The sequence below is a fragment of the Limanda limanda genome, chromosome 22 (assembly GCF_963576545.1).
Source record: "Limanda limanda chromosome 22, fLimLim1.1, whole genome shotgun sequence".
Classification (NCBI taxonomy): Eukaryota; Metazoa; Chordata; class Actinopteri; order Pleuronectiformes; family Pleuronectidae; genus Limanda; species Limanda limanda.
The window spans coordinates 11,549,590-11,575,140 of record NC_083657.1 but is presented as its reverse complement, the minus strand read 5'-3'; the positions used below and the strand labels follow the sequence as shown (position 1 = coordinate 11,575,140).

At 42.0% G+C, this 25,551-nt stretch overlaps 1 protein-coding gene across 1 annotated transcript in view; it reads left to right on the top strand.

Moving 5' to 3' along the window:
• Positions 1–4,424: 4,424 nt before the first annotated feature.
• Positions 4,425–25,551, top strand: part of pcxb (pyruvate carboxylase b) — a 269,473-nt gene continuing 248,346 nt past the window's right edge. Inside the window, exons 1-6 of the mRNA XM_061066418.1 lie at positions 4,425–4,942; positions 16,916–17,058; positions 19,717–19,810; positions 20,796–20,886; positions 24,202–24,367; positions 24,460–24,605. Coding sequence (XP_060922401.1) covers positions 4,941–4,942; positions 16,916–17,058; positions 19,717–19,810; positions 20,796–20,886; positions 24,202–24,367; positions 24,460–24,605 — 642 coding nt within the window. The 5' untranslated portion in view covers positions 4,425–4,940. The remainder of the gene's footprint in view (positions 4,943–16,915; positions 17,059–19,716; positions 19,811–20,795; positions 20,887–24,201; positions 24,368–24,459; positions 24,606–25,551) is intronic.

Below are 25,551 nucleotides of genomic sequence, written 5' to 3'. Positions count from 1 at the left end.
AGAAGAGCACACGCACGCACACACACACACACACACACACACACACACACACACACACGCACACACACACACACACACACACACACACACACACACACACACACACAAAGACATGGCTTGTTGAAAGGTTTTAATATAACACCATAATGGGCTAATATTGACCTTGGTAGGTCATCTCCTGTCTTATATCTGTCTGAGTGGCCGGCATTGCCCTGTTGATGGTTAACCACAGGTCCAGTTTTGTGTGTGTGTCCTGGAAGATGCCAGGAAAGGGGCACAGGCAGGTTTGCACAGGATCTCTGTGTGGAGTATAGGTCAGCTATATCCAGACCGAGGTTGAGCTAAAATGAAACAGGTAAACATAAAAGTCACGTAAGGGTCTCTGTGATGACAACGAACTGAATGTTGCCTGGATCTAGGGTTTCTGATTCTGATATAAGCTGTATTTCATACTTGTCCTTTATACTCTGTCATCATGGTCACTTGTCAATCTAATGGTTCAATAGCATTTCTCAAGGAGGTGAGGATTATTTGTTCTCGTGTCTTCACGACTTTTACTTCCACTAAATTTATAACAGTGTTTGAGTGTGTGTGTATAGTTTGGATGTTAAAAATGACAATCTGAGTATGACTGTCCTCAACAGTGCATGGATGTGTTTATGATTGTGTGTTTGTATGTGTCTGCGTGTGTATCATGTGACCATCATGTGTTTTTTCCTGTTGATGTCTCTGATAACTTTAACGAGGGTCCCCTCCCAGAGAAATCCCTCCCCCTGCTTAAAGTCCAACATGTCTGGCACAGTCTGTCTGCCCTCCTTTCTCCCTCTGATGTCGGCTTTTCTCAGATCTTTTCTAACACAGCGCCGCCCACCTCTGTAATAAAGAGAGTTAGCTGTTGCTTGTTAATAAATGAGGTCTGCCAGTGTCAGATTTGTCCTCTTTACATCCCAGAACTGCCAGTGTGTTAATCAATGCATCGATTTGAGGTGTGGGACTGGGGACTAACTGAGACTGAATTTGAAATCCCACCATTATATAAACATGTTTGCAGTTAGAGTCCCTCATTACTGATCTCTGTTTTTAATATCGCACCGAAGAGGGAGAAGTCATCGCAGTAGCAGGCCTCAATGTTCGCCTTTTTCAGAGAGAGAGAGAGAGAGAGAGAGAGAGAGAGAGAGAGAGGGAGAGCGAAAGAGAGAGAGAGAGAGATAGAGATAGAGAGAGATGAAAAGCTTGTACATAAAGGGGTAGAGGGGGACCGGACCAATGAGAGGGGAGGGAGGGAGGGATGGGGAAAGAATAAACAGAGAAGTTACTGAGCAGCAGCCATTCACCTATTCAGGGTGAGCGACTCTTTGCAAAGCGACTTGGCTCACATGCCCCCCCCCCCACCGCCCAGCTTCATTCCCTCTCTTCAGTTTCTCCCTATAGGCCTGTAGGAGTGATGACAGTAAATAAAAACAGCTTTGTTATTATAAATGTCACTGTTGTGGGATGGAAACAAGCATTTTTTTCAGTGTCACATTAGTGTATGTTATTACAGTTCAATAATGCAGTTTACATGCATTATGTAAACTGCTATATTGAACTGTAATAACATTCACTGAGTAAAATCAAATAATATAATCAACACTTTGTTGATTATATGTTTTTGGAAAGTCTCTGATCTTTTTAGAGCAGAGTTTCTCTTTTTTTTGTTTGCCAAGGTCGCCGTCGAGTCAAAAAATATAATGGATAAAAATGGAAACCTCTCAGCTGACTTCATTATTTACATATCAGGTCAGCTACTGATCATTATTTTATCACTGTGTGTTTCTTGAATCATAATCACGATAATCTTCATCTTTAATCATAGAATATCTGTGAGGTGCACACTGTGCTACTGGATCCTGAGAGTTTAAAGGTCACTTGGATGACCTCTGACATTTGTGCGCCCTTTTCAAGTCAACAATGGAATTAGGATCGTTATTCTGTTATGCAGAGAGTTGGGGGGCCCCATAAAAATTCCCTTAGCCAGGACGAATGTGGCCTAGCTACATGATGTAACACTTGGCACGCCGTGTTGGTCCCACTTGGCAGGTCTGGGAGGACTGGCTCATGCATCTGAAGGAAGTGTGTTATAAACAACGAGCAGAGTGTGGTATTAATAACAACCACACACACTCTTGAAGAGACTGTCTGAGGACGAGTGGGAGCAGCACGGCAGGTGAGAGCCGAGGGTTTGAAGTTCAAACAGCACCAAGCAAAGACGTATTCTAGGTCAAATGAAATGATCCGGAAATCCCAATCCTACTGCCACTAAGACCATGTGTATTCAGAATATTTGACCGGCACATACTTTTTTGTCCGTGCCATAATCTGACGAGTTTGAATGCGTCCTCTGAGGAATGTCATTGACTCAGACTTATCCGGATCCGATAAGGGAACAAGCAAGGTTTGAGGAACAATCACGTATTTGCGTTCCTGTGTTGAGGGCCTGTGTGTGTGTGTCTGTGTGTGTACGACTGAACTTCTGTCCTTAGATCACTTCATGTAAACTTACACAGGAGAACAAGTTCCCGCAATAGAGACAATAATAAGATATATAATAGCTACATTTCAATCACATCACATTCATAATAAGGTCTTAGGATATGTTTCCGATATTTTCAGGTTTGAATCAGTGTTCAAATGAGGTGATAATGAATGAATTCTCTTAGTCTGGGTGTATTATGTGTATCCTGAGATAAAATCACAGTGTACTATTGTCCACTCTACAAAGCAGCACAACAAAGAACCATTTCAAGAGCCTGTAATCAAATCCTGTTCTTTCCAGCTCTTTCCTGCACAAGAGGGTTGTTTCTTTCTCTCTGTCCAACACACGCACTTTCCTCTCCCAGGGTTCTTCTCTTCTTTTTCCTCAGTAAGACGTTTAACCATTTATAAAAGGCATCATAACCTGTTTTAAAACTCATACAAAGACAACCAGGGGCGTTTCTAGGATTGAAAGAAAGGGGGGGCTTAGCCCCTAAGGAAGCTGAATGGTTGCGCCAATTTCTTTTGGGCTCATTTGGGGCTGCATTCATTCAGTATAAGATAACAGAAGAGACAGAATTTCAGGGTCATTGTGAAATTTGACAACACAAATATGAACTTTTCTCAAATAGAGAGAAATCATTTTCCTGCTTGTTAAGGAAAGACGGATACTAGTTTTGACTAGGGCGGAGCTGTCACCTCTGCTAAAGAATCTTCTTATATCCATCTGGTCAATGAATTCACACTCTTGCTCACTGGAGACATTTTCTAACAAAATAGCTAGCTAGCTAGCTTAGTGTTAATATAGCTCATTACAATATTCCCTTTCATTTGCCTCAAGTAAACCTAAATTTAAGCAGGTAACAATCGTTAACAATTACAGATAGCCACATTCTGTAACTACCTGTACTTACAATTTTACTCCGTGCATCATTTACTATGAGCTAAACTCCTTGGCTGTAATCCTGCTGTCTTGATGAGAGACGCTACTTGACAGAGTGAGAAAGCCAGCGCAGCAGCGATACAGACTCCCCAAGGTCCTAGTGCCCGGTCTTTTATTGTTAAGTATGATGAGAGGCTATTGGATTGTAATTTGAAGGGGGAGAAAACATACAAACCAGAAACACACTCACATATGTAGCATGTTAGAGTTATAAATAACTTGTCCATGTGTAAAACAATAGATTCATTTTTTAAAAAAAATTAATTTTTTTTTTTTTTTTTTTAAATCCCAATAATTATTTGGGGGTGCTGAACAACATTTTAGGGGGGCTTCAGCCCCCCTAAAACAGGCCTAACGACGCCCCTGAAGACAACACTGATCAACATATCCTTCACAAATGACCTTCAGAGGTATTATTTCCAAACCCTTCCTTAAAAACATGAAATGTGATATTAACTGAGGAGGTGTGGAAGACCGGTTTCTGTGGTAGTTATAGCACTTTAAGTAATTGTGGTTTTGAAGGGTAATTCTATCTATTCATCATATTAACATTAATGATATCACAGTTCCATATTATAGACCTTACAGTAGTCCTGACTCTACAAACTAAAAACCTTGTAGGTTTATTATTAGTATTTATTTACTCTGATTGTTCTGGATCTTATATTGTTTGTTGTAAAGCACTTTGGTAGTTGTATTGAAAAGTGCTTTAGAAATAAAGTTTTTATTATTATTATTATATGTAAGTGTACAAAATTAAGTTTGTCATTTATAACTTAAATCACTTCTTAATAACCGAACGTAACAACATGCTGAATCGACTATTCGTCGACGTGTAGTGGGAGGAGTTTGGCCCGAGCTCTTTAAATGGTGCCGCTCCCCGCGTGCTGCAGTGTCCTCTTCTGTGATTGGCTGGAAGCAGAGGTGGGGGGGTGTGCCCGATTGCGTCACATCAGAGAGAGAAAGAGAGGGATGGAGGCTTAAGAAGAGAGAGAGAGAGAGGGAGAGAGAGAGAGAGATTAACAGTGAGTAGGAGGCAGGCGCAGGAGCAGACAGCTATATCCGCCTGACGGAGACGGACGGTGCCAGCTGCTAGCTACGTTAGCCACCGTTAGCATCTAGCTTCAGAGTCGTAGCCCGTTTGCTTCATATGAGCAAAAGAGAGAGAGAGAGAGAGAGAGAGAGAGAGAGAGTGTGCTTGTGAGTGAGTGACAGTGCGCGTACGTGTGTGTGTCGACGCTTTGAGCGCGCGCCCGGCCGTCCCGAAGTCACCCCTGTGTGTGTGTGTGTGTGCGTGCAAAAGTGTGTGTGTCTGTGTGTAAACCCAAGGATCTCCCACTTCCTCTCTGCAGCGTGTCTGTCAGTGTGTGTGTGTGACGTTAGCAGGAAAAGTAGCAGACACACACGCACGCATATAAACACAGCGTGACAGTGGACTGTTGACACTCGGCGTCCGGTTACTGGACAGCGGATTCGCACCAGCATGTGAGTACTGATGGACAACTTGTGTGTGTGTGTGTGTGTTTTACCTGAAGTGCACCCATTCCCTCTCCCCCCCCCCCCCTCCACCAGTGTGTGTTCGGCTGCATGTGTTCCGTGCTTGTGTTGCTGTCAACGTGGTAACACAACTGCCCTAGCTGCAGCACGTGTGACCAGAGACACACACTCTGAGCATGATGATGACACCTCATCTCAAAGTTTCTTGACTCCGCTGGCCGCTCTCGCCAACTCCTTTCACGACCGGCTCCTCGTGGCTGACACAGGGAAACTTGAACCCTTCGAGGGGCAGCACTCTGAAGACTCCAGGGGTCAAAGGGTTGTGACAGGGTTGTACGAGGTTTCTCATGACAGCGGGTGAAGTGGTCTCAGAGCAAGAAGGTTCGATTTCCCACCAGTTTGCATGCTCTCCCCCATTTGCATGTTCCTGTGGGTTCTCCCTGGCTACACCAACTTCCTCCCAGAGACAAAAGACAGATAGATTGTGGTTAGGTAGTTTTTGTGATGATTGTTTGTACTTGTGTAGCTGCTTTCAGACGTGCAATGAACTCCGGCTAATCTCCTGACTTCCTCTGACAAGCCCATGTGAGAATAGATAGATAGAGTACTTTATTCATCCCCGAAGGGAAATTAAGTTGTCATAGCAGCCGGTATATTTGAATACAATAAAATACAATAAAATAAAAAATATTGAGGTAGAAAGAATAAAAAACAGAAACACAAGATAAATAGGTAGATAAGGTGCAGTGGCAAGATGATGGTAATAGTACTGATGATATGATGGTAATGTTATTGTTAGACAGTATATAAAAATAGTACAGTGTATATAGTATATAATATAACATAATATATATTTATATATGATAGTAATTATACCAATATAATAGCAGTATATAGTAATAATGGCAGCAACAGTATATATAATAATAATAGTAGTAATAATATAATAATAATAATAATTATAACATGTACACATGTATAAATATGTGTATATAGACTTATATATACAAAGAATATACAGAGAGTATGGTATAATATATGATATATAGTAGAGGTATAGTATAGTAGAGGTATAGTAGAGGTATATACGCCTAGAGATACTCCGGAGAATCTCCACCTGTCAAAGGAAAACTCTGGAGACAGTCTGGACCCAATCGTGCCGACTTTCTCTGGAGTTCGTGGCGACTTATCCAGGATGTACCGCCTCTTGCCCCATGTCAGCTGGGAACTACTTCACACCCCTGTGACCTTTAATGATTCATTGTATAGATGTATTCTTATTAATTGGCCCCAAAAGAAAGCGTGCAGCACCTGCAGTGGAATACCTCCGCCGAGATCGATGAATCATCCCCTGGGAAAACTGAGAATCGTTAAGAAATAGCCTTTCTCGCAACGTTAAAGAAAGTGAAAGAATTCCCTGAGCAGCACCAACATTTTACAGGTTCTTCCCTGACTCATAAAGCATCATCCACCAGGTTGTGTAGAAACTAGGGACGGGAATCGGCAGGGACCTCCTGAAAGAGGCGATGGACTAGTGGCAGAGTCTTGGACTTCTGGCGGAGAGGGTCTCTGGTTCGATGCTGGTTCGACTCCACGGTTTGACTCCGCGGAGTTTCTGCAAAAACTTGCCTGGATGGATTAACAACGATCAACAATGAAAGATGAACATGGATCTGTCCAAGAATCAAAAAAGACTATTCTCCCTACCCTGCCTAGTGTCCCTGAGCAAGGCACCTTACTCCCCCAACATCTGCTCCCCGGGCGCTGTACATTCAGCTGCCCACTGCTCTGTGTGTCCTTCAAAAAAAAAGCAGAAGACAAATTTCCCTTCATTGCATTAGCGTGTTTCTGCATGTTGTGCATGTGTGTGGGACAAATAAAGTGTATCTTATACACCGGTCTTATCTCTTATACACCGGTCTTATACGATATACTTAGGTGGCTATATAATATGTATTGCGATTCTGTAAGTATTTGATATTACGATTTCCTGGGATTTCTTTTGGTTATCTTTTTTTTTAAATACTGGACCATGGAAAAATGTTGAATGATGCCTTCAAATACAACAGTCAAATTCACTTAGAGCTTTACAAGTTTTATTTCAAATATTTACTTTAACTTAATGACTGCCGGGCAGCCAAAAGAGAAAATAAATAAAAATGTGCCTTGTTATTGTATAGCCCCTGTCAACTGCACACAAACTGACAGATTAAGAAATGTATGCCACTTAGGCTACTTTTAAACAATAAATAAAAGATAAATTAAATAGAATGAATAAAAGTTTACTTTGAAATAAACAATAAGTAGGCTATTGTTGTTTGCATGTAGGCGATGCAAAGCTAGTGCTTGGGTATGTTTAGATTCTTGTGCAAAAACAAGAGCTGGTCAACATGCTCTGGGGTGATGTTGCCCCCCCCATATATCCCCACCGGTATAAACCAATAAATATGTTTAAAAAAAGGCAGCATGGTGATTTAAAATCGTCATTCAGAAGAATCGCGTTTTGTAACTGAATCGATTTTTTCCCCCCATCCCTAGTAGAAATACGTTCAGTTTTTTGCGTGATCTTGCTTACAGACCAACAAACACAGCAGGGGTCAGGGGTGAAAACATAACCTCCATGTCAGAGAGGTCAACACCTACAGAAATTGATGTTGGATCAAAGTTGAATGTTGGATAAGATGCCTGCTCTCACAGTTAAACTTGTAAGGAATTTTAAATTTGCTCTCTGTGGTAATAACCCTGATTTCACACTGGGGCTTGTTCAGCTGATCTGGGAGCAGTATAGGAGGCAGGGCACCAGGGAGCTGGTTTCCTCTGGTGGGCAGTGAATGTCTGTTTACATGCTCCAACTTGTAGGTTGCCTAACACGTTTGTTTGCTTGCGAGCTGCACATCAAATGAGCTGTGTGCACTGTGCAGCAGAAATGTTGTCTCTGCTCTTTCACCTTTGACCTGGTCGATGTGTATCTGATGTTTAAAAAATCCTCAAAAGCAACCTTCAGTCGGCCCAGGCAGAGCCGCGGTCCCATCCCCGAGCGGAGGGACGTCCAGTGGGAGCTGTGCACTGATTATACAAGGGAAAGTTATTTCCACAAGCCATGAGAACTTACTTAAAAGTTAGAAGCAGAACTTAGTAGTTAATCCGTTTACAGGGCTGTGATCAGAAATATGCAGACAGAAAAAGGCCCTCGTCTACTTTTTGTGTCCGGCCTCCGAGACACAGCTGCAGTGGCCTTGAGATTTTAATGGACATTCACCTTGATGATATTATTGTTCACGATAAAGACACATTAATTATCATGTTGTGACAGTGATGTAGAGGTTTTGCTGCTCTCTGTTTTTCATTAGCATGCCATCCGTTATGTAAATCACAAATTGTCTAACCTGGAAAGTCACAATGAAAACACTGAAGGTCGCAAGTTTCTCCAGAAGACAATTTGAAGAGTTTCAGGAGAAGAAGTTGAACAGCCAAGAGCTAGTTGAGCTGTTGTGAATGTAGTAGTGCAGTAAGATGAAAATAAGCACACTGCAATATATCATTATCTCAGGGATCTATTGGCAGACCTGTTCAGACCTGGTGTTAACATCTGTCCTCAGAGATCAGACCTCAAGTAGACAGCTGAGTTTGTCTCCTGGCATTAAAATTCGTCTCCTGTGACCGCAGCTTTGTGAAGAGCAAATTATTCTGTTTTTAGCTAGTTTAACTATACACATGTGTCAGTTGTCCATTGTGTGTGTGTTCATGTGTGTGTGAGGAGAGGCTGAGTGAATCAATGTGCATTGCAATCAAACAAGACTTTACTCACTTGAAGAAAGTAGAAAATCAATATCTGCAGTGTTAATGTTCTGGTGGTGGCGTCAAATAAATCAATGATCTATGGGAAACACGGGAGAAATAGAAGAATAGCCCTGGTCCATTGTGAAGGTGTAGCGGATGCCCGAGGACGTCAGAGAGAGGGCGGTCCTTCATATGTGGCCCACAATGCATTTGTGTTCACACAGGGAAGAGAATGGGCCTCCTTGTCTCCCAGTGCACCTCCGAATCGGATCCTAAATACCTCCTCATCTCAGCTGCGTTCACACCAGTACTTTGGGATTGGATCACTCAGAACAGATGTTAGTACCAGGTCTATGGGCGTCTAAGTTTTCATCACTTTATTATCAACTGAAACGAGGAATCATTGTGTTTGTGTTTGCTAAGAAGGAGCCTTTCATAAGCTGCATAGGGAGCGTGTCCAGTTTCATTCAGCTCATCAGGCTCCAGAGAGAACCTTTAGCATCTTTATGTCACCTGAAGGCCACCGTAGTTCTCCTCCGCGCTTCAATAACACTAAATCTATTGGCACCTGTTAAATGATAGTATTCTTCAGAGCTGTAAAAAATGTGAACAGAATGTCTCAGGAAGCAACGTAAAGAATCTATTAAGAATCGTATGAGAAATCTGGTGTTTTTCCAACATATTGTTTTAACGTACAAGGTCGGCCTGTAGCGGTGGGAGGCTGCAGCGGATTGTTGACACAGCTGTTCAGGGCCCGAATGACAGTGAGAGATGAAGATGCTGCACTCTCAATCCTGTCAATTCATCACATATATACATCTGTAGTCTTACCTTTACTGATGCTGTTATGTTGAAATGATCATCAGCATCAGCGTGGGATCATTTGGATTTAGGACCAGTGTTGAATTGTCTGAAGTCAGGATTACTTCTTTAGAAAGTCCAGGAAGCTCATACAACATTAATGTCCTGCTCATGGGTTGCTGTCCAGGCTATTTTTAAAGGGTAAGAGTGTTTCTTGTTCATATGTTTTTGTTTTTTGGAAGAGTTTCCCCCCTTCTTCAGGATTCAACCCATGCATTTCCTTTTCAAGCTCAATATTCCAACATCAATGCCACCTCTACTAGTTTCAAGTCCAGCCTGCATTTGTTTTGTCTACAGTAAATTGCCCGTAGGAGATCCCCCTCACAAAATCCACAAAACAAGCAGCCTGGGTGCTACAACTATCTTTTAAACAATGTTTTGACATAAACATTATTTTGTCACAGAGGCTTTGCAAGTTTATTTTGGAATTGTGTGCCATGGCCTTTACACATGTAAACTGGGCTTCGGCTGCAGGAATTTCACGCTGTTTTAATCCCAAGAATCAGAGGAGAAATCGGGTCCGCACCAATGTTCAGACCAGATTATTTGGTAATGTGAGGGGTTACAAAGTCTTTTTTAACTCTTATCGTGTTCTGCTTATTAGAATCACCATCAGAGCTTCCACCTGATAGGAGAGTTTCTCATGTGTGCAGACAGGGAAGTGTGTGTATTTTCCCCATGATCTGGCAATTGGGGCAAAGTTGATGCTCGTAATGTGTGTTTGTGTGTCAGGTTATCACTGTGTGTCAGCGTGTGTGTGTGTGTGTGTCTATCAAAACAGAGCAGAACTTTGATCCTCAACAAGTTAATAAATGAACCCTGAAATCCCCTCTGGTCTCTTTGAGCCAGAAAACAAACGAGATGTTCTCAGTAGCCTATAACCTTTCATTACTGCAAGGAGCAGTTATTGATGAAGGTTTGACGTGATGCAGAGTGTGTTATCAGACCGATGTGCGCCCGAGGGGAGACCTCTGGTTATTGACGAACTTTGCGTTACACTTACACTTACTGAGATAACACTACAACCCTTTAGCTTAATCTGTCAACTCAACTGTGTGTTTATGTGTCTGGTATCATTGAGTGGACTGCAGAAGGTTTTGAGTCTCCAGATTGAATCTTATGGAGGAGGAGTTGCAGTTTTCCCAGTAAATACATATAACTCTTAGATAAAATTAGATATGTGAGTGATCCACAATGTCTTGTGAAACTTAAGTTAATAACAGATTCAATGAGCTTGTTGTAGACGAGACCGTTTTGTACCGCAAACAAGAACAAAACATGAAAACTCAAAGGTCACATTTCTGTGCGACCTTTTAGAAAAGGCTGGTTAAAGGGAAACTTCGCCAAATGGGACTCGCTTCTATAAATGAAAAACAAACACTGAGGCAATATCCTCTAATTTCATTGATTTGAGGTAATAAAAGTCAGACTGTTGCCACAGGCAGCCTGAGTTCAGACTTAACGACAATAAGAAGGTTGAAGTGACACTCAAAACGTTTTACACACCGAAAATTAGCCCTGACCCTGGTAACCCTAGTAACCCTGAGAAAATTGTTATCTTTATAAGGCCAAAATAGCTCTATTTTCACCAGTTATATGTGAAGGCAACATAGTCTCTCTCAGGATACACACCTCCAGTGTCACTTTAATGTCTCATAACCTTGGGAGTAAGTTGTCACCTAAAAACGAGGGACCACACACAAAATCATTATTTCTTCTTTTCCCTCTTTCTGTCACATCCTGGCACAGAACTTTTTTTATCTCTGTTGTGTTCACCGGAGCCAGAATAGATGACAAACCGACAATATGACAGTACTGTGCCAAGAACAGAAATGATCCCAAAATGACACGTCTGCCTCTTCAATGTGTCCAATGTTTGACATTCCTCTCATACCACGACTTATCCTGGAGTTTGCTTCATTGCGTTTGGGCAGTGTGAGTCACACAACCGGGGAAGTACTTGCTGTGGAGCATTTTATTGTTGGCTCCATCCGTCAGTGCAGGGAGACGGATGTAAGGGAAGGAAGAGGGGAATAAAAGTATTGGAGGATGACAAAGCAGGATAACCTGAGGATAGAAGTTAGAGAAGAGGGATGAGAGGAGAACAGGAAAATTCACAGATCACATTTGCTTTCTCTCTTATCTCAGTCAGGGTCGTTTTTTAAACACTGCATTGTTATTTCCTACTTTGCGTCTGACCTTGAGTAATGACTTTCTGTCAGAAAATAGAGCAAAGCTTTAATATAAAGGATTACACTGCAGTGCTACATAAAAGGGAGAAATAGGCTTTTTCAGTACTTATTTCCTCTAGTGTGTTATACAGGCTTTTCAGTGTTAGCTAAGTTAGTTTGTGTTTCACTTCGTCATATTCTAATGGCAGCATGCTTTGGGTTTGTCAGTGGATTTTCAGTCAAACCAATGATAATTCGGAGTAATAACACAGAATATGGATGTAACATCACGACTGCTCTCTTTCATCCCTCAAGTTTCTCCCTCTATGAGTCACAGTGTCTGGTAGATTTCCAGTTTTTGAGACATCAAAGAGCATCTGGGATTAAATTAGCCAACATCAGGCTGCTGACTGGGATTCAGTGCCTTGTCATGGTCTTGTGACCATTTTTTTTTTGGTCATGTTTGTACCAAACATCAGGTTTTAAGTAACTGATTGAGAAACTATTCGTTTTGGAGACAATAATGTGACTTTAGGTTTTGTCATGTTTTGCAGTATTTATTTAAGTTATTGTTATTGTTAGACGTTTTTTTTTGGAGACATATTATACTTATGCTCTTTGGCCTGCTGTCCCACTTTGTGATTTGTCAACGACTTTGAGCGTGTGTCGTAAAAATCGACCTCTCTCACTGGCTTTGTTTGGGGTTGTGCCGGACTAGCTGCCAGGTTTGCATTATTCAAATGTGGGGCATCGTGATGTCATGTGACATGGAAACCCACTATTCAGGAAGATTGATTGCAGGGTGTCACGTGAGATGATTTACAACTCATGCAGTTTGACCTCTAGAGGAAAGACAAACTGAAAAGGCCCAATCTGTCCCCTTTGAAACACAATAAATCATATGATTTTATATTTCTGAATGACTTGACTGTTAGTACTGAGGAGAAATTACCGGTAACACCTCTGTCTTTAGCCTAAATGCTAATACTGGGCACTGATTACGTTTAGACCAGTTTCGCCCGTCTGTAGCATTTCTCCCGTCTCCACCTGATCTGCTGTGGCCACCCTGTCGTGTTCAGGCCTGGAGAAGCTGTATCTGTTTCATGCTGTGACGCTGTTTCCTTTGTGTCGACTGAGTGTACTGTTACAGGCTCACACAGGCTGTACTCAAACAGTCTCAAGTCATTCATCGTCTTAAACGCATCAGTTCTTGACTTAATCCTTCCTGTTTAATTCTTCATGAATTTGATCATTCACCAGATGATGTCACACATGGTCATATACTGTATAAAGCATCTGTTAAGATGTATTTGCTTTATGCTTTTTTATCCGTGGGATCAAGTCTCTCAGCTGTCTGTCTACTTTCTTTCCACATATTCACCCTTTTAATAGAGATATTGTAAATACCTAGCAGACACATATAGAGTGGGTATTGCAAGATTGATCAATTCAGTATGATGGGCTACATGTATTTCAGTTATTGATGAAGACTATGCACTCTACCTGGGTTCTGAATCGGGGGGTCTGTAGTAGCTGTACATTTTACGTCGACCATCGATGATCTGTTTACCAGAAGTGAGGAGAAGCGTAACTGTAGTTATAGAAACAGAGACGGAGCCGGCTACAGGATGAAGAAGCAGAGCCCATGGTGGAAAATCAAGGAAAGTTTCAGATTCTCCAGATATGGGCATTCAGAGGAGTTCACCTGTAGGCATGCATCTCAACTGCAAACAGCAGTGTTTGTGTTATAACTCTCACTGCCAGAAGGGGGAGACAAACGTTCCACAACATCAGGTTTAAGACTCTTTACTCCTGGGACTCTTTGGCCTTGGTCGTTTTACGTTAGGTGTGTTTTGGTTTGTGCCAGACTCAGTCACCACATCATTTTTTGAAAGTCTCTTGATTCTATTTGTGCACACTGGTCTCCGTTCAAGTGCAAAGCAGTGGAAGGTTTTAACTGTAATCAAAGAGGATAGTGAGGGGAGCTGAGAAGGTCAATGGAATTCTCTGCCCTCGGTCCAGGACTTCTTTCAGAGCCGGTGCCGCACCACAGGCCCTGAGACCCCTCACACACACTCCATACACTTTTAAAACTGCTGCCATCAGGCAAACGGTACAGGAGCATCAAAACAAGAACTACCAGACTACTAAACAGCTTCCTCCTTTCTGCACTAAGTTTGAACATTGGCATTACAACCCCATTTATATTTTTACATTTTTAGTTTCCCAGAAATTTAAATTTCGCATGGTTTTTTAAGATGGACTTTTTAACGTGGCCTTAACAATAGATGGGACTCTGGACAATGTGTCTCTTTCGTTTTGTATTTGTGGGATTTCCTTTAGTTTCTTTATCTTATGTAGTTCTCTCAGGGAAATACCATTTAATTCTTACACTACTGTTGCATGACAGGTAAAAGAACAACCAAGTCTTTTGAAATTACAAATTCTGGGATTCCTCTATAATGCCTCCTCTTGGTCATATATGTCCCCATTGACTGCAGTGCTGTGGTTTGGCCTCCGGGTGGCAGCAGAGCACCGTCTGTGCAGTGTGACCCTGTAGAGAGAGAGAAGAAGCAGTGAGCACCCAACAGCCTCCATCACTTTCCAAACAGTGAATGAGTCACTCGCCATCTTCTGGAGCAGGTAGCTGCTGATTGCTCCGTCATGAAGTCTGTGTCGCTCTGTGTCACGCGGCACTCACACTGGGGTTGTGCAGTTGTGAGTCCTTTCTTTTGTGTGAGTGTAGGGGTGTGCTTCTTGTCTGTGCAGTTGTCAAACCATAGTGCTACTGCTAGTTGGCCTTCATGTTTTGTGTGTTCAATGGGATTAATCTAATAGCCATTTTGTTTGAGGGTAGTGAAAGAACACAACTGACAGTGTCTCTCTAGTTGACGTCCCTGTGGACACGACTGTTCTGGACATGAGAGACGAATGTCAGCAAATTTCTTGTGGGACGAATTGGGAAAGTTTGAATTGTGTATCTTCTGTTTCTTTGGGGGATAAGAACAGATAGAAAAACTAGTGAAAACTGCTAGTGCCTCCATTTTCTTGTTATGTGAAAACTGCTCCTCACACACCTGAAGGTGGTGCATGTGCTCAGACACACCTGCAGTTGATTAACACAGGTCCTCAGTACCTGATTGGCTAATCCGCGAAATGCTGCCTTCATGGAACCGGTTCAGAGTCTGACTTTTTCATGTCATCTTTTTCCTGCCACACCTTCACATGTATAGTTTATTCGCATTGTTAAAAACACCCTTTATACTAGAGAAAGAGTGCTTCATCAACATATGTACACATAGGGTAGTAGAGTAGTAGGGGGTTTACCATAGGCTTTGTAAATGTAACAAATATGAAATACCAATACTCAAGTGGTGTTACCTTGTATTTGTTTATCAAACAATCAAACTTTAATGTTAAGCCCATATTCTCAAATCATAATTTGTCTCTCAGATGCGACATCTCCTGTCTTTAACCCTCAACAAGAGTAAGGAACAAGAAAAGAACTAGAAGGGGAAACATGTCAGTGTCTAACTGAGGAAATCAACAAAATTACAATATTTACAACATTGATTCGAAGAAACAGATTTTTACATAACGTGTCAATGTTTGAAAACTATTTATACATTAGACAATGCCTGAAAGAGACGAAGGGAGCAGCATGACAATTGAAATGGAGGAGTTATTGCCTGTAGAATATGTTAATTTGGCATGTTGTAAATATCCACCATCACGATCCGTAAACACTTATTCAAGTAATGTAAATATGGTTTGAATACACATTTCTACCTCTGTGGTCTTGTTTTACTATTTCAGACCATTTAATTCTATTTATTTTGATATCTGATACTTTATATCATCCAGTGATAAGCCTTTGTGTGTTTATGGATTTTTGCTACCATTTTATTTTCAGTATTATCCGTTAGATCAGTGACCTCCAGATGGTGATGTTTGTTCTGTCTCTTACGCTGTCCCTATAAGAGAGTCAACAAAGACCAGATGGAAACCGTCAATCCACAAACAAAATGACAGACGCCAGGGCCCACAGGCAGTAAATCATTCATACGCAATAAAACTTTCTCTTCCACTGTGCTGGAATCGTTCGGGATTCCTTCTAAATATCATGGAAAGGCCAATTAAAAACATTCTCAGAGAAAATACCACGCGCTTGAACGGCACCCACAACCCTCGGCAATAACTTTAATACGGCCTGACGCTTCAGTAGATCTAATCTCTCTAAACACGGCTCACACTTCTTGTTTAATCACTTTAAAGCATTGTCATCGTTATCATTTTCCTTCAAGCATCTTTTTTTTCTCACCTTTCACCAACTGAATTCATCAAATGTTTGTGACTAGAGATTGTGGGTTGAAGTGTGAGCAGCAGACATTTATGTATAAGAGCCGATGTAAATAGTTGTTCTGTGGAACATAATTAACTTTGCTGCTCAGAAGGTCACATTTCTTGTGAAGTCATTCTGACTTTGGTTTGTTTTTGTGCTTTGAAGTGGGAATGCGGAAAGAACATGGAGGCTGTAAACAATATGTTGTATTTATGTGATAAGAGCATTTTAAATAACACCTTGACACCATTTTCCTATATTTGCATGAAAACGCAGAGGAAACAAAAAGTATCAGGTGTGACAGATGCATATAAATGATTTCAATGGGCTTGTTAATCATAAAATCTTTATTGGCTATAAAGCGGTGTTCTGCACTTAAGAGAGATGAATGAAGTTTGCAAGTGAAAAAAAAAGCATTTGACGAGTTTACATTAAAAGCTTCTATTCAAAGCTGATTGTAAAATCTTTTGAATTGGTTGAGAAGTGATGATGCCGACTTTCACAGTTGTTGCTCCGACTTGAGATGGCGTTCACATGGATTTTCAAATTCAAGAAGGAATTTTTCTTACTTTCTCATTATTATGACGCCAAGTGAACAGACTATTTGTTAGGATAGAGAATCTCTGGGGTATCATCTCATAAACGGCATCTGTTGACCTTTTCGTTTGTGTTTTGTGCGAGTCTGTAAAAATGTCTTGTATCCGTGTGTTTCCATCTCAAGCTCGTCTCTGTTGCATCTTCAGCCCTCTTGATGTTGTGTCAAGTTTCCAACGACACTGTGTTTGCTTTTTTTCCTCTGTCACGCAGGATGTTGTTAAGATACGCTGCGGTCCAAGGCGGCCTCAGCCTGTTGGCCGTGAGGCGCACGTGCCATCTCTCCCGCTATGCCCACTCGGCCCCCCAGAAAATCGAGTATCGACCAATCAAGAAGGTCATGGTGGCCAACAGAGGTAAGACCCCACTCCACCTTTTATCTACGTCCTAACACAAGTAATTCAGCACTGAAGAGGACAATTCAGGTCGTCTTATAAAATTGTATTCAGTTTAATGCCGTTCCATGTATAATGCAAGAATGTAGTTACGACATTTACAATCTTCCTGAGGCAAAAGACCAAAGTCTTAATTTTTAATGGGCACATAGTAATATTAAGCACGCATTGTTTATAGGTGGCTGTATTAGCTGGTGGTGTTTGCTTAAACCCCAAATCAGTGAATTTCTTTACATAATGAAAACGGAGGTGGAACTGCTCCCACAGCCCTCGAGGTAACAGCGGTATATATAAAACTGTTGTGGAATTTTGTGCAAGACTAATATCACAGGGGTAGTTGTTTGAATATAATCGATTTACAAAAGCTAAATTAAAATCTGCGCGGACGGCTCTACATTCTCCGGAACCTAAATGAAACATGTTTTATGTAGTGTAACATATATTTTTCCACAAACCACCAGTCGGGAAAAAAAGTGTGCTATAGAAATAACCGTAAGTGGAATGGAATAGAATCATAATTAAAGCCGAGAGTTTTCTAAACACTTAACAGTTACCAGTCTGGTTGTTATACGCAGAGTAAACATCACTGATATGCTGTGTTAATACATACAACCACCGAACCCCCCCATTGTTAATGCTTATACTGTCCAGAGAGGCAATCAGCATGCAATTAGAGAGACTCTGTCAGGTGATGTTCAGGGTTTGAGTGAAAAATAAATGGGCTGGTGCATTTTACTCTAATTGCATATCTGAGTTTTCCATTACATTCATTCCTGTGGACGTATTTGAAAAAACTCGATTCAGTTCTGCGTTTCATTATTTCAGATTGATTGATGTGTTTCCTGGGTTTCCAGTGTTATTCCAATTCTGGGCATATGTGGTCCTCCTGCTGAACAGTATGCTTTCACTCTGAAAGCGCATGCATGTCTTCACGTCTACTCTCCTATAGATTCTTCAATCTATTCATTTGATTGCAAGATATTGTGGTGTGTGCCGCAGAGAGAGACACACACACACACACACACACACACACACACACACACACACACACACACACACACACACACACACACACACACACACACACACACACACACACACACACACACACACACACACACACACACACACACACACACACACACACACACACACACACACACACACACACACACACACACACACACACACACACACACACACACACAGAGAGAGAGAGCAGGGCTTTCCGTCAATCTCTCTCCTTCACGTCGGTGTGGTACGATATTAACATCACATCCTTCACACTGGAGTGCAGCAGACTGTGTCCAGCTTGTGTGTGTGTGGGCGTATTCATTCATATATGTGATAAGAGACTGGATCATTGTATCGGTGCAGATTGCACTTAACCAAGCACATGTCCTCTCTCTGATTGCGTCTCTGCTTTTAAACTAATAATCTCTTTAATACTCCCTCTCCTTCCTTTTTCTTCCTGCTCTATTCTTCGTCTCATACCTCCTCTCTTCATCTCCTCTTCTCTCTCCCTTTCCAGTTGTCAGATGTGATTTTCCTCCAGGCCACTAGCTGTCTTCTTTTTACCTCCTGTGACTTTGCTCCTCTTTGCTTTCTCCTCCTCCACTCCTTTTCTTGTGTCCTCTGCACTCATTTATCACTTTGTTAAACTCACTTCACCGCCATTCTTCAAAACCTCCACATATCTCCTCTGTTCAGCGTTCCCCTTTCTCCTTTTGTATTTTTCCTTCTCAGACTTTGTGTTTTCGCTGACGTTTACATTCTCTAGATTTCTCACCTTTACAAATACATTTCAACCGCCCGACTTTTCGCACCATCTCGTCTTCCCCTTTCATCCTTTTTGTGTTCCTGCTCTTCTTCCTCCATAATTCACTTTCTTCAAATGTTTGAGCCCTGTCTTCCCCTTGAAGCAAGAACAACACATCTTACTAGTTTTCAGTAACTAAAGTTGTTTCTTCCCCTCAGACTGTGCTGCTTGAAAAACAAGTATTTGGCCCAAATGACAGCAAGATAAAACACAGCCATTGTTTTGCTTGTCTAAACCTGAGATGTCACACTCTGTGTTCTTAAACTCTAGAAAAATACTGCAGACCTGGTGCAGTGTCTGTTGATATTCTTGCACAGTGAAATGCCGAACACCAAATGGATCTGTCTTTTTCACAGCTCATGTATGACAACGTGGAAAGCTGAACATTTACGTTACTCTCTCGGTGGAGGCGTTGGTTGCAAATTAGTGCTAATACCAGAGGATGTTGACAAACTCCAGTAAAGTCTGTGTTTATAGAAAGATGAAAGACTGAGAACTACACAAACACACCTTCTTCTCACACTCAGGGATCACAAATGAATACACATTTAGATAATGAAGGGAATAATAAGTGGTGAGGAGCATCATCTGCGAAGAAATGCAAAGAAATGAAATTTGTGGGCATAGTAAAACACACAGACACTCACAGGGGGAGTGAGGGTGTGCACACATTTAAACTCACACATGCACACACACAGACTCACTCACTCATTTGCACCCAAACACCAAGGCTTGTAAATGAATAAACCACGTCCTCCGTTCCTCACTCCTATCTTCTCCCTCTTCTTCTTGTCTTCCAGGTGAGATAGCCATCCGTGTGTTCAGAGCCTGCACTGAACTGGGGATTCGAACCGTGGCCGTTTACTCTGAGCAGGACACTGGACAGATGCACAGGTAATAATCTCTGCTACATTAGAGCTAAATAGGTCTGCAGTGGTTTAACTAGAGATGTGTTGCTAAACTGCCGGGCAGCCACCGCCGGGTATCGACCACAAAACGCTAACATTTGATTAGAGGTAAAAGCAATTAAAGGAGGCAGGGGATCTTTTTCCTGCTCTCCTGTGCTGGGCCGGACCTTTGTTTTGCAGCTGGTATTAAGTGCGGACATAAGTATAATTGTATTGACAATACAAACATCCAGGTAATCGCACTGCTTAGTTTACATTCGCAAACACTCTAATCTGCTCCACTGTGAGCCTTTCCTCTGACTTGCTAATGTCTCCATCTTGTAGATTGTGTTTCACTGACTATTTCTTCTTGTTATCGACTTCTAATTCCACCTGGTTCTGCCTCCTCCTTCACTCCTTTTTAATTCCACCTGGTTCTGCCTCCTTCCCTCCTTTTTAATTCCACCTGCTTCTGCTTCTTCCCCCGTTGCCTCTTTTCCCTTCTTTATATCACCTTCATCACATTGTCATTCTCTCTCATTCTTCACAATAAGGCAGAGTCTGACTGACAGGGTATTTTGGTTTTTACAGTTAACCCACAACATTTTTGTAACTTTAAATAAAAACACAAATCCAACATAGTATGTACATTTAAATTAAGAAAATAAATATAAATTCTCTGCATTATTTATTTAGTAAAATAAACAGTTTCCTATCAGCACATATTAGCAAACATTATTAACGACATGCAAGTGAAAGGCTCATACTGGCCAACCTACTTCAAAACCATTAGCAGCTAATTTACCAATTTATTTATCAGAGCAGTGTGTTTTAATTGACTAAATATGGCTGCCTAATATTAACTGAGCTTGGAAATGCTGCCATGAAGCCATAATGGTTGTGTACCGTTAGGAGCTCCACTTACATGCTTGTGTAATTTTGATTCCACCTTCTATTTCTCTAATGGGAATCGTTTGCCCTCGTGTTCACAGGCAGAAGGCGGACGAGGCTTACCTGATCGGGAAAGGCCTGGCCCCGGTCGCTGCCTACCTGGATATCCCTGACATCATCAAAGTAGCAAAGGTAAAGAGCGTTCACCACAAGATAGATATGTCATTTAATAATAACACTCGTGGTGTTTGCTTTAGTTTAAAGCTGGCTCACTTGTTTATGGGTCTCAATTTGTCAATGGATTGTCCTCACGTTAGAACGTTTCCTGTCCTGGACAACCTATATTCACAGCATATAATCATGAAAACAGTGTGTCCTCATACGTCTGCCCCATCCTGCCTAATAAGCAGTGCAGATTTTGATTAAGAACAGTGTCTCTCTACACGTTCCAAAACTTAATTTCACTTAAATGAGCTATCTCAGTTCAATAAGCTCGGAGGCTTTCACTTTGAAGTAGTTGTAGGAAGTCTTTAATTAGCATTAAAGGAAAAGTTAAACATTTGCCTATTTGCTTTCTTTCTGGGAGTGAAACGAGAATATTTTATGTCTCGTCTGTGCTTACAGAGGACTGTAAAGAGCTGTGGACGGGAGGCAATTAGCTTAACTCAGAATAAACACAGGGACTGGGGCTAAAGGACGAGCCTGGCACAGTCCAACGTGAGAAACTATGTGGAGCAACAACTCTAAAGCTGATTTCTGTACTGTTTGTCCTCTTGGATTTTTGAACCTGGATTGATCTGTCCAAAAATCCAAGAGGATTCTCCCTACCCTGTCTAGTGCCCCTGAGCAAGGCACCTTACTCCCCCAACATCTGCTCCCCGGGCACCGTAAATGGCTGCTCACTGCTCTGTGTGTCCTGCACCAGATGGGTTAAAAGCAGAGGTTCAATTTCCCTACAATTGCATGAGTGTGCTTGTGCATGTCTGTGCATGTGTTTGGGACAAATAAATGTATCTTAATCTTAAACTTAACCTAGACAGAAATAAAAGATGGAGGTTTTAAAGTGGTTAAATATTTGTTCTCAGCCAGTTCACGTTTTGATCTTCAGGAAAAGCCCCGCCTCCTTCCTTGAGTTGCAAAGTCTCGTCTCTTCTCGTCAGTGATTCCAGTGGCTTACAATTAAGTGGACAAGTGACAGACAAATCCCTCGTATTGCTTTCTGTTCACACAGTCAATATCCAGCTTGATTGGCAGGAAGGAAATGGAAAGAACTTCTCTCCGTCCATCCCTCACACCTGCCCCCACCTTCGTCTCCTCTCCCCTGTTCTCTTCCATTTGTCCATCCTTATTTGCCTCATTCGTTTATCATCTTGTTGTTGCTGCTGCTTCCCTCCACCATTTCCCTCCTTTTCATTATTGCTGTCCATCTCTCCCCCTCTCCTTTTCTTCCCTCCGCCACTTATCACTGTGTTGAATCCGATTTGTTCCTTGTTGCCTCCCCTCCCTCCCGTCCTCTCTCCATCCCTCCAGGACACGCTGCCAGTTGTTCACTATCATTTTCCAGATCAATCTCTCACGGCTTTATAATTTTTCGGCGTGGGCATGTGGTCAGCCAGCCAAATTGGGGAACCTTCGCCATCCAACTCATTTCTCAAAATCCATCTGTCTATTTGGGAGCCCAGCCACCCCATGCCAGCAAGAAGCGTGTCTGTCTGTGTCCCTCCCTCCCTCCCCCCGCCGCTCTCAGTTTTCAAAATTCAGTGTCATTCTCCACACTGTGTATCACTCTATTACTCTGTGACCAAGATAACCGTCAGTTTCTGTCCCATGACCCTCTGTGCTTTGTATGTCGTACTGTATCTGATAATATGCACGTCTGCTTGCACGTATAAAAGCTCGAGTGTACGCTCTTGTTTGTATGAATGTGTGTTGGCATTGGGTGTCATGTTATTCAGGGTAAGGGATCTGAATAGAGATTATATATTAGTATTGTGACCATTGCATTGATGGATGCAGCAACGGAGGTTCCACAATAATTATTTAACCCTTAAAACGTCTTGAAACATTTTCAGTACATTTAAAATGTACACATGCAGCATTTGTACACTTGCTGAAAGCGAAGGGATCACTTAAGTTATCGATCATAAACCTGTGGCAGATGCGAATAAGCCGATGAGCCCAGCAGTAAAAAATTGTTAAAACAAATTCAAGCTTAATCCCATTGCACATTTTTCCTGTAATGTTGGCCCCATGACTGAGAGGAAAAGTGTTTGATCAGATTTTAAAATGAGTGATATATATTGTTTTTTTTGCATAGTGAATATTAGTTCTTTCTTGTGTAGCACATTTTAAAGTAATAGTGATATTTTCCAGGAATTGTGCTTGAACTTTCCTTCTTGACTCAACGTGTTGTTGCCCCAACACGAAGTGGAGCACTTTATGTCAAGCATGCTTTTCATTTGTCATTACCACTGGCTAACATTTAATAACGTTACATGTTTTTTTTAAAATGGACTATAATCTAATCTTTTAAATGTAGTCTTGGCCAATTTAAAGTTATTTCAAACTGATGAAATTTCACACTACTCAGCCCTGGTTATGGGTTGTTGTGGGGGGTACCTGCTTGTGTGCACTTGCAGCTTTTCATGTGTGCGTGTGCATGTGCGTGTGTGTGTATGTGTAAAGCTCTATGTCTCCTCTGGCCTGCCAGTAACAGCTCCCTTAACAACGGGACAGCCCATAATTATAGTCCGCCTTGTATCCAAGAGCAGATGGCACACACTGATCCAGAGATGGCTCTATCTGTCAAGCTCGGCAGCTACTGTATCTGCCTGCTGCCCTGTGTGTGTGTGTGTGTGTGTGTGTGTGTGTGTGTGTGTGTGTGTGTGTGTGTGTGTGTGTGTGTGTGTGTGTGTGTGTGTGTGTGTGTGTGTGTGTGTGTGTGTGTGTGTGTGTGTGTGTGTGTGTGTGTGTGTGTGTGTGTGTGTGTGTGTGTGTGTGTGTGTGTGTGTGTGTGTGTGTGCTCCTCTCAGTGCCTCCCCCCTGACCCTCACATTATGCCTGTCTGTCGACTCATTCAGTCTCCTACTGGTGTCCATTCACGAGATGTTGGGCGACTGATAGACGAGAATAAAATGTATCATTAGCCCACAGTGACATGTAAAACCTTTTCACTGGCAGTCACACAGTGTGTGCTAAAGCATATAGGCTCGTGTGTGTGTCGATTGTTTTATTTCCCTCACTAATAGTCAGCCAAGTGTTAACTGTGGCTCCTTGTTCAATAGAGCTCCTGTTGCTCAGCTGGGCTACATTTCCGTTCTCTGGGCTCCACTAGCAACTAACTTCAGTCCAAACTTTGATTAAATGTGAAATTGAATAGCGTTTTGGCCGGTCAATGTTTTAATTATGGACATTTTATTCTCAGTAAGACTCAAGTCAACAAGCACAACACGGAGAGAGATAATGAAAATTGCCTTTTTCTCTTTCTATCCCTCCCTCACTGCTTAGGAAAACAATGTGGATGCTATCCACCCAGGCTACGGGTTCCTCTCTGAGCGTGCAGACTTTGCTCAGGCCTGCGCTGACGCAGGGGTGATGTTTATTGGCCCGAGCCCAGAGACGGTCCGTAAGATGGGGGACAAGGTGGAGGCTCGCGCCCTGGCCATCTCAGCAGGTAAGAAAGTGGACTTTTGCTGTAAAACTATTTGTTCTTATTTTGTAAGAACAGGATTTAATGTATTTCTCTCTCCACCCACCCTTGTCTAGGTGTACCTGTGGTCCCAGGAACTAACGCCCCCATCTCCTGCCTGCACGACGCGAAGGTGTTTGCCGAAACATACGGCTTCCCCATCATCTTCAAAGCAGCCTATGGTGGAGGTGGCCGAGGGATGAGGGTGGTCAAGGAGTACGAGGTGAGCCCGTCAGCCGCCGCGGCCGTGTACGATCACTTCTGTCAGAGATGTAATTTAACACCTTGCTCTAACAAAATCAATCTTTTCCTGATGCTATTCCATCACAAAGAAAACAAACGTTGACCGGGCCGGCCTCATGACAAATTTTTGTTTTTTATTTTCATTAATTTTCTATTTGTGCTGCGTCAAAGTGAAATGGATGGAAATTACAACCCGGTCATTTATCTCTCTCTAGGCGCCAATCACCCTGTGTATTTTGTGCTCTGAAATTGCCTCTGTCACCCAGTGAAACATGGGCTGAGAACACTGCAAAATAATGTGTTTTAATATTGTAACTGTCCATGGCCCACATTTTAAATATGCAGCTGTGTGTAAAAACAATCTTACCTCTGTTAGGATTCCAACATGAGTGATTTTCAAATATTAACATTCAAACATGTAGTTCTACATAAATATATCCTGTATGCTCAGGAGATGAGAAGCTGCAGACAGGAAAAATACTTTTTGAAATTAGCTATATATTGCGTCTCCCTTGTCAGATTTATATCTACCAGTCTGTCACCATCGTCCTCCTCTCGGCCATGAAAGGGTGACGTCGCCCAGACAGCAATGACTCTCTGTCACCGCAGTTGTCAATGTGAAGACCACACAGTTCTTTACAGAGGGCAAAACTGAAATTTGTGGTTAAAGTCACTCTGTGGTTATGTTAGTTGGCTCCAGAATTGAATAAACCGATCTGTCCTGGTGTTAATTATGCAAACATGACGTCAGACCAAAGCTGCTCCCAGACAAAATGTCCAGAAAATTGATTTTACCTTTGCATATCAAACACGTTCACAATAATGGGGAAATGTCGGGGAAATTCAGGCGAGTGGTGGCACAGGCGTACGCCCTTACAGCCCGAATCTCCTAATCTTTGCAAGGTGACATTTTCCTCAGTGTCTTT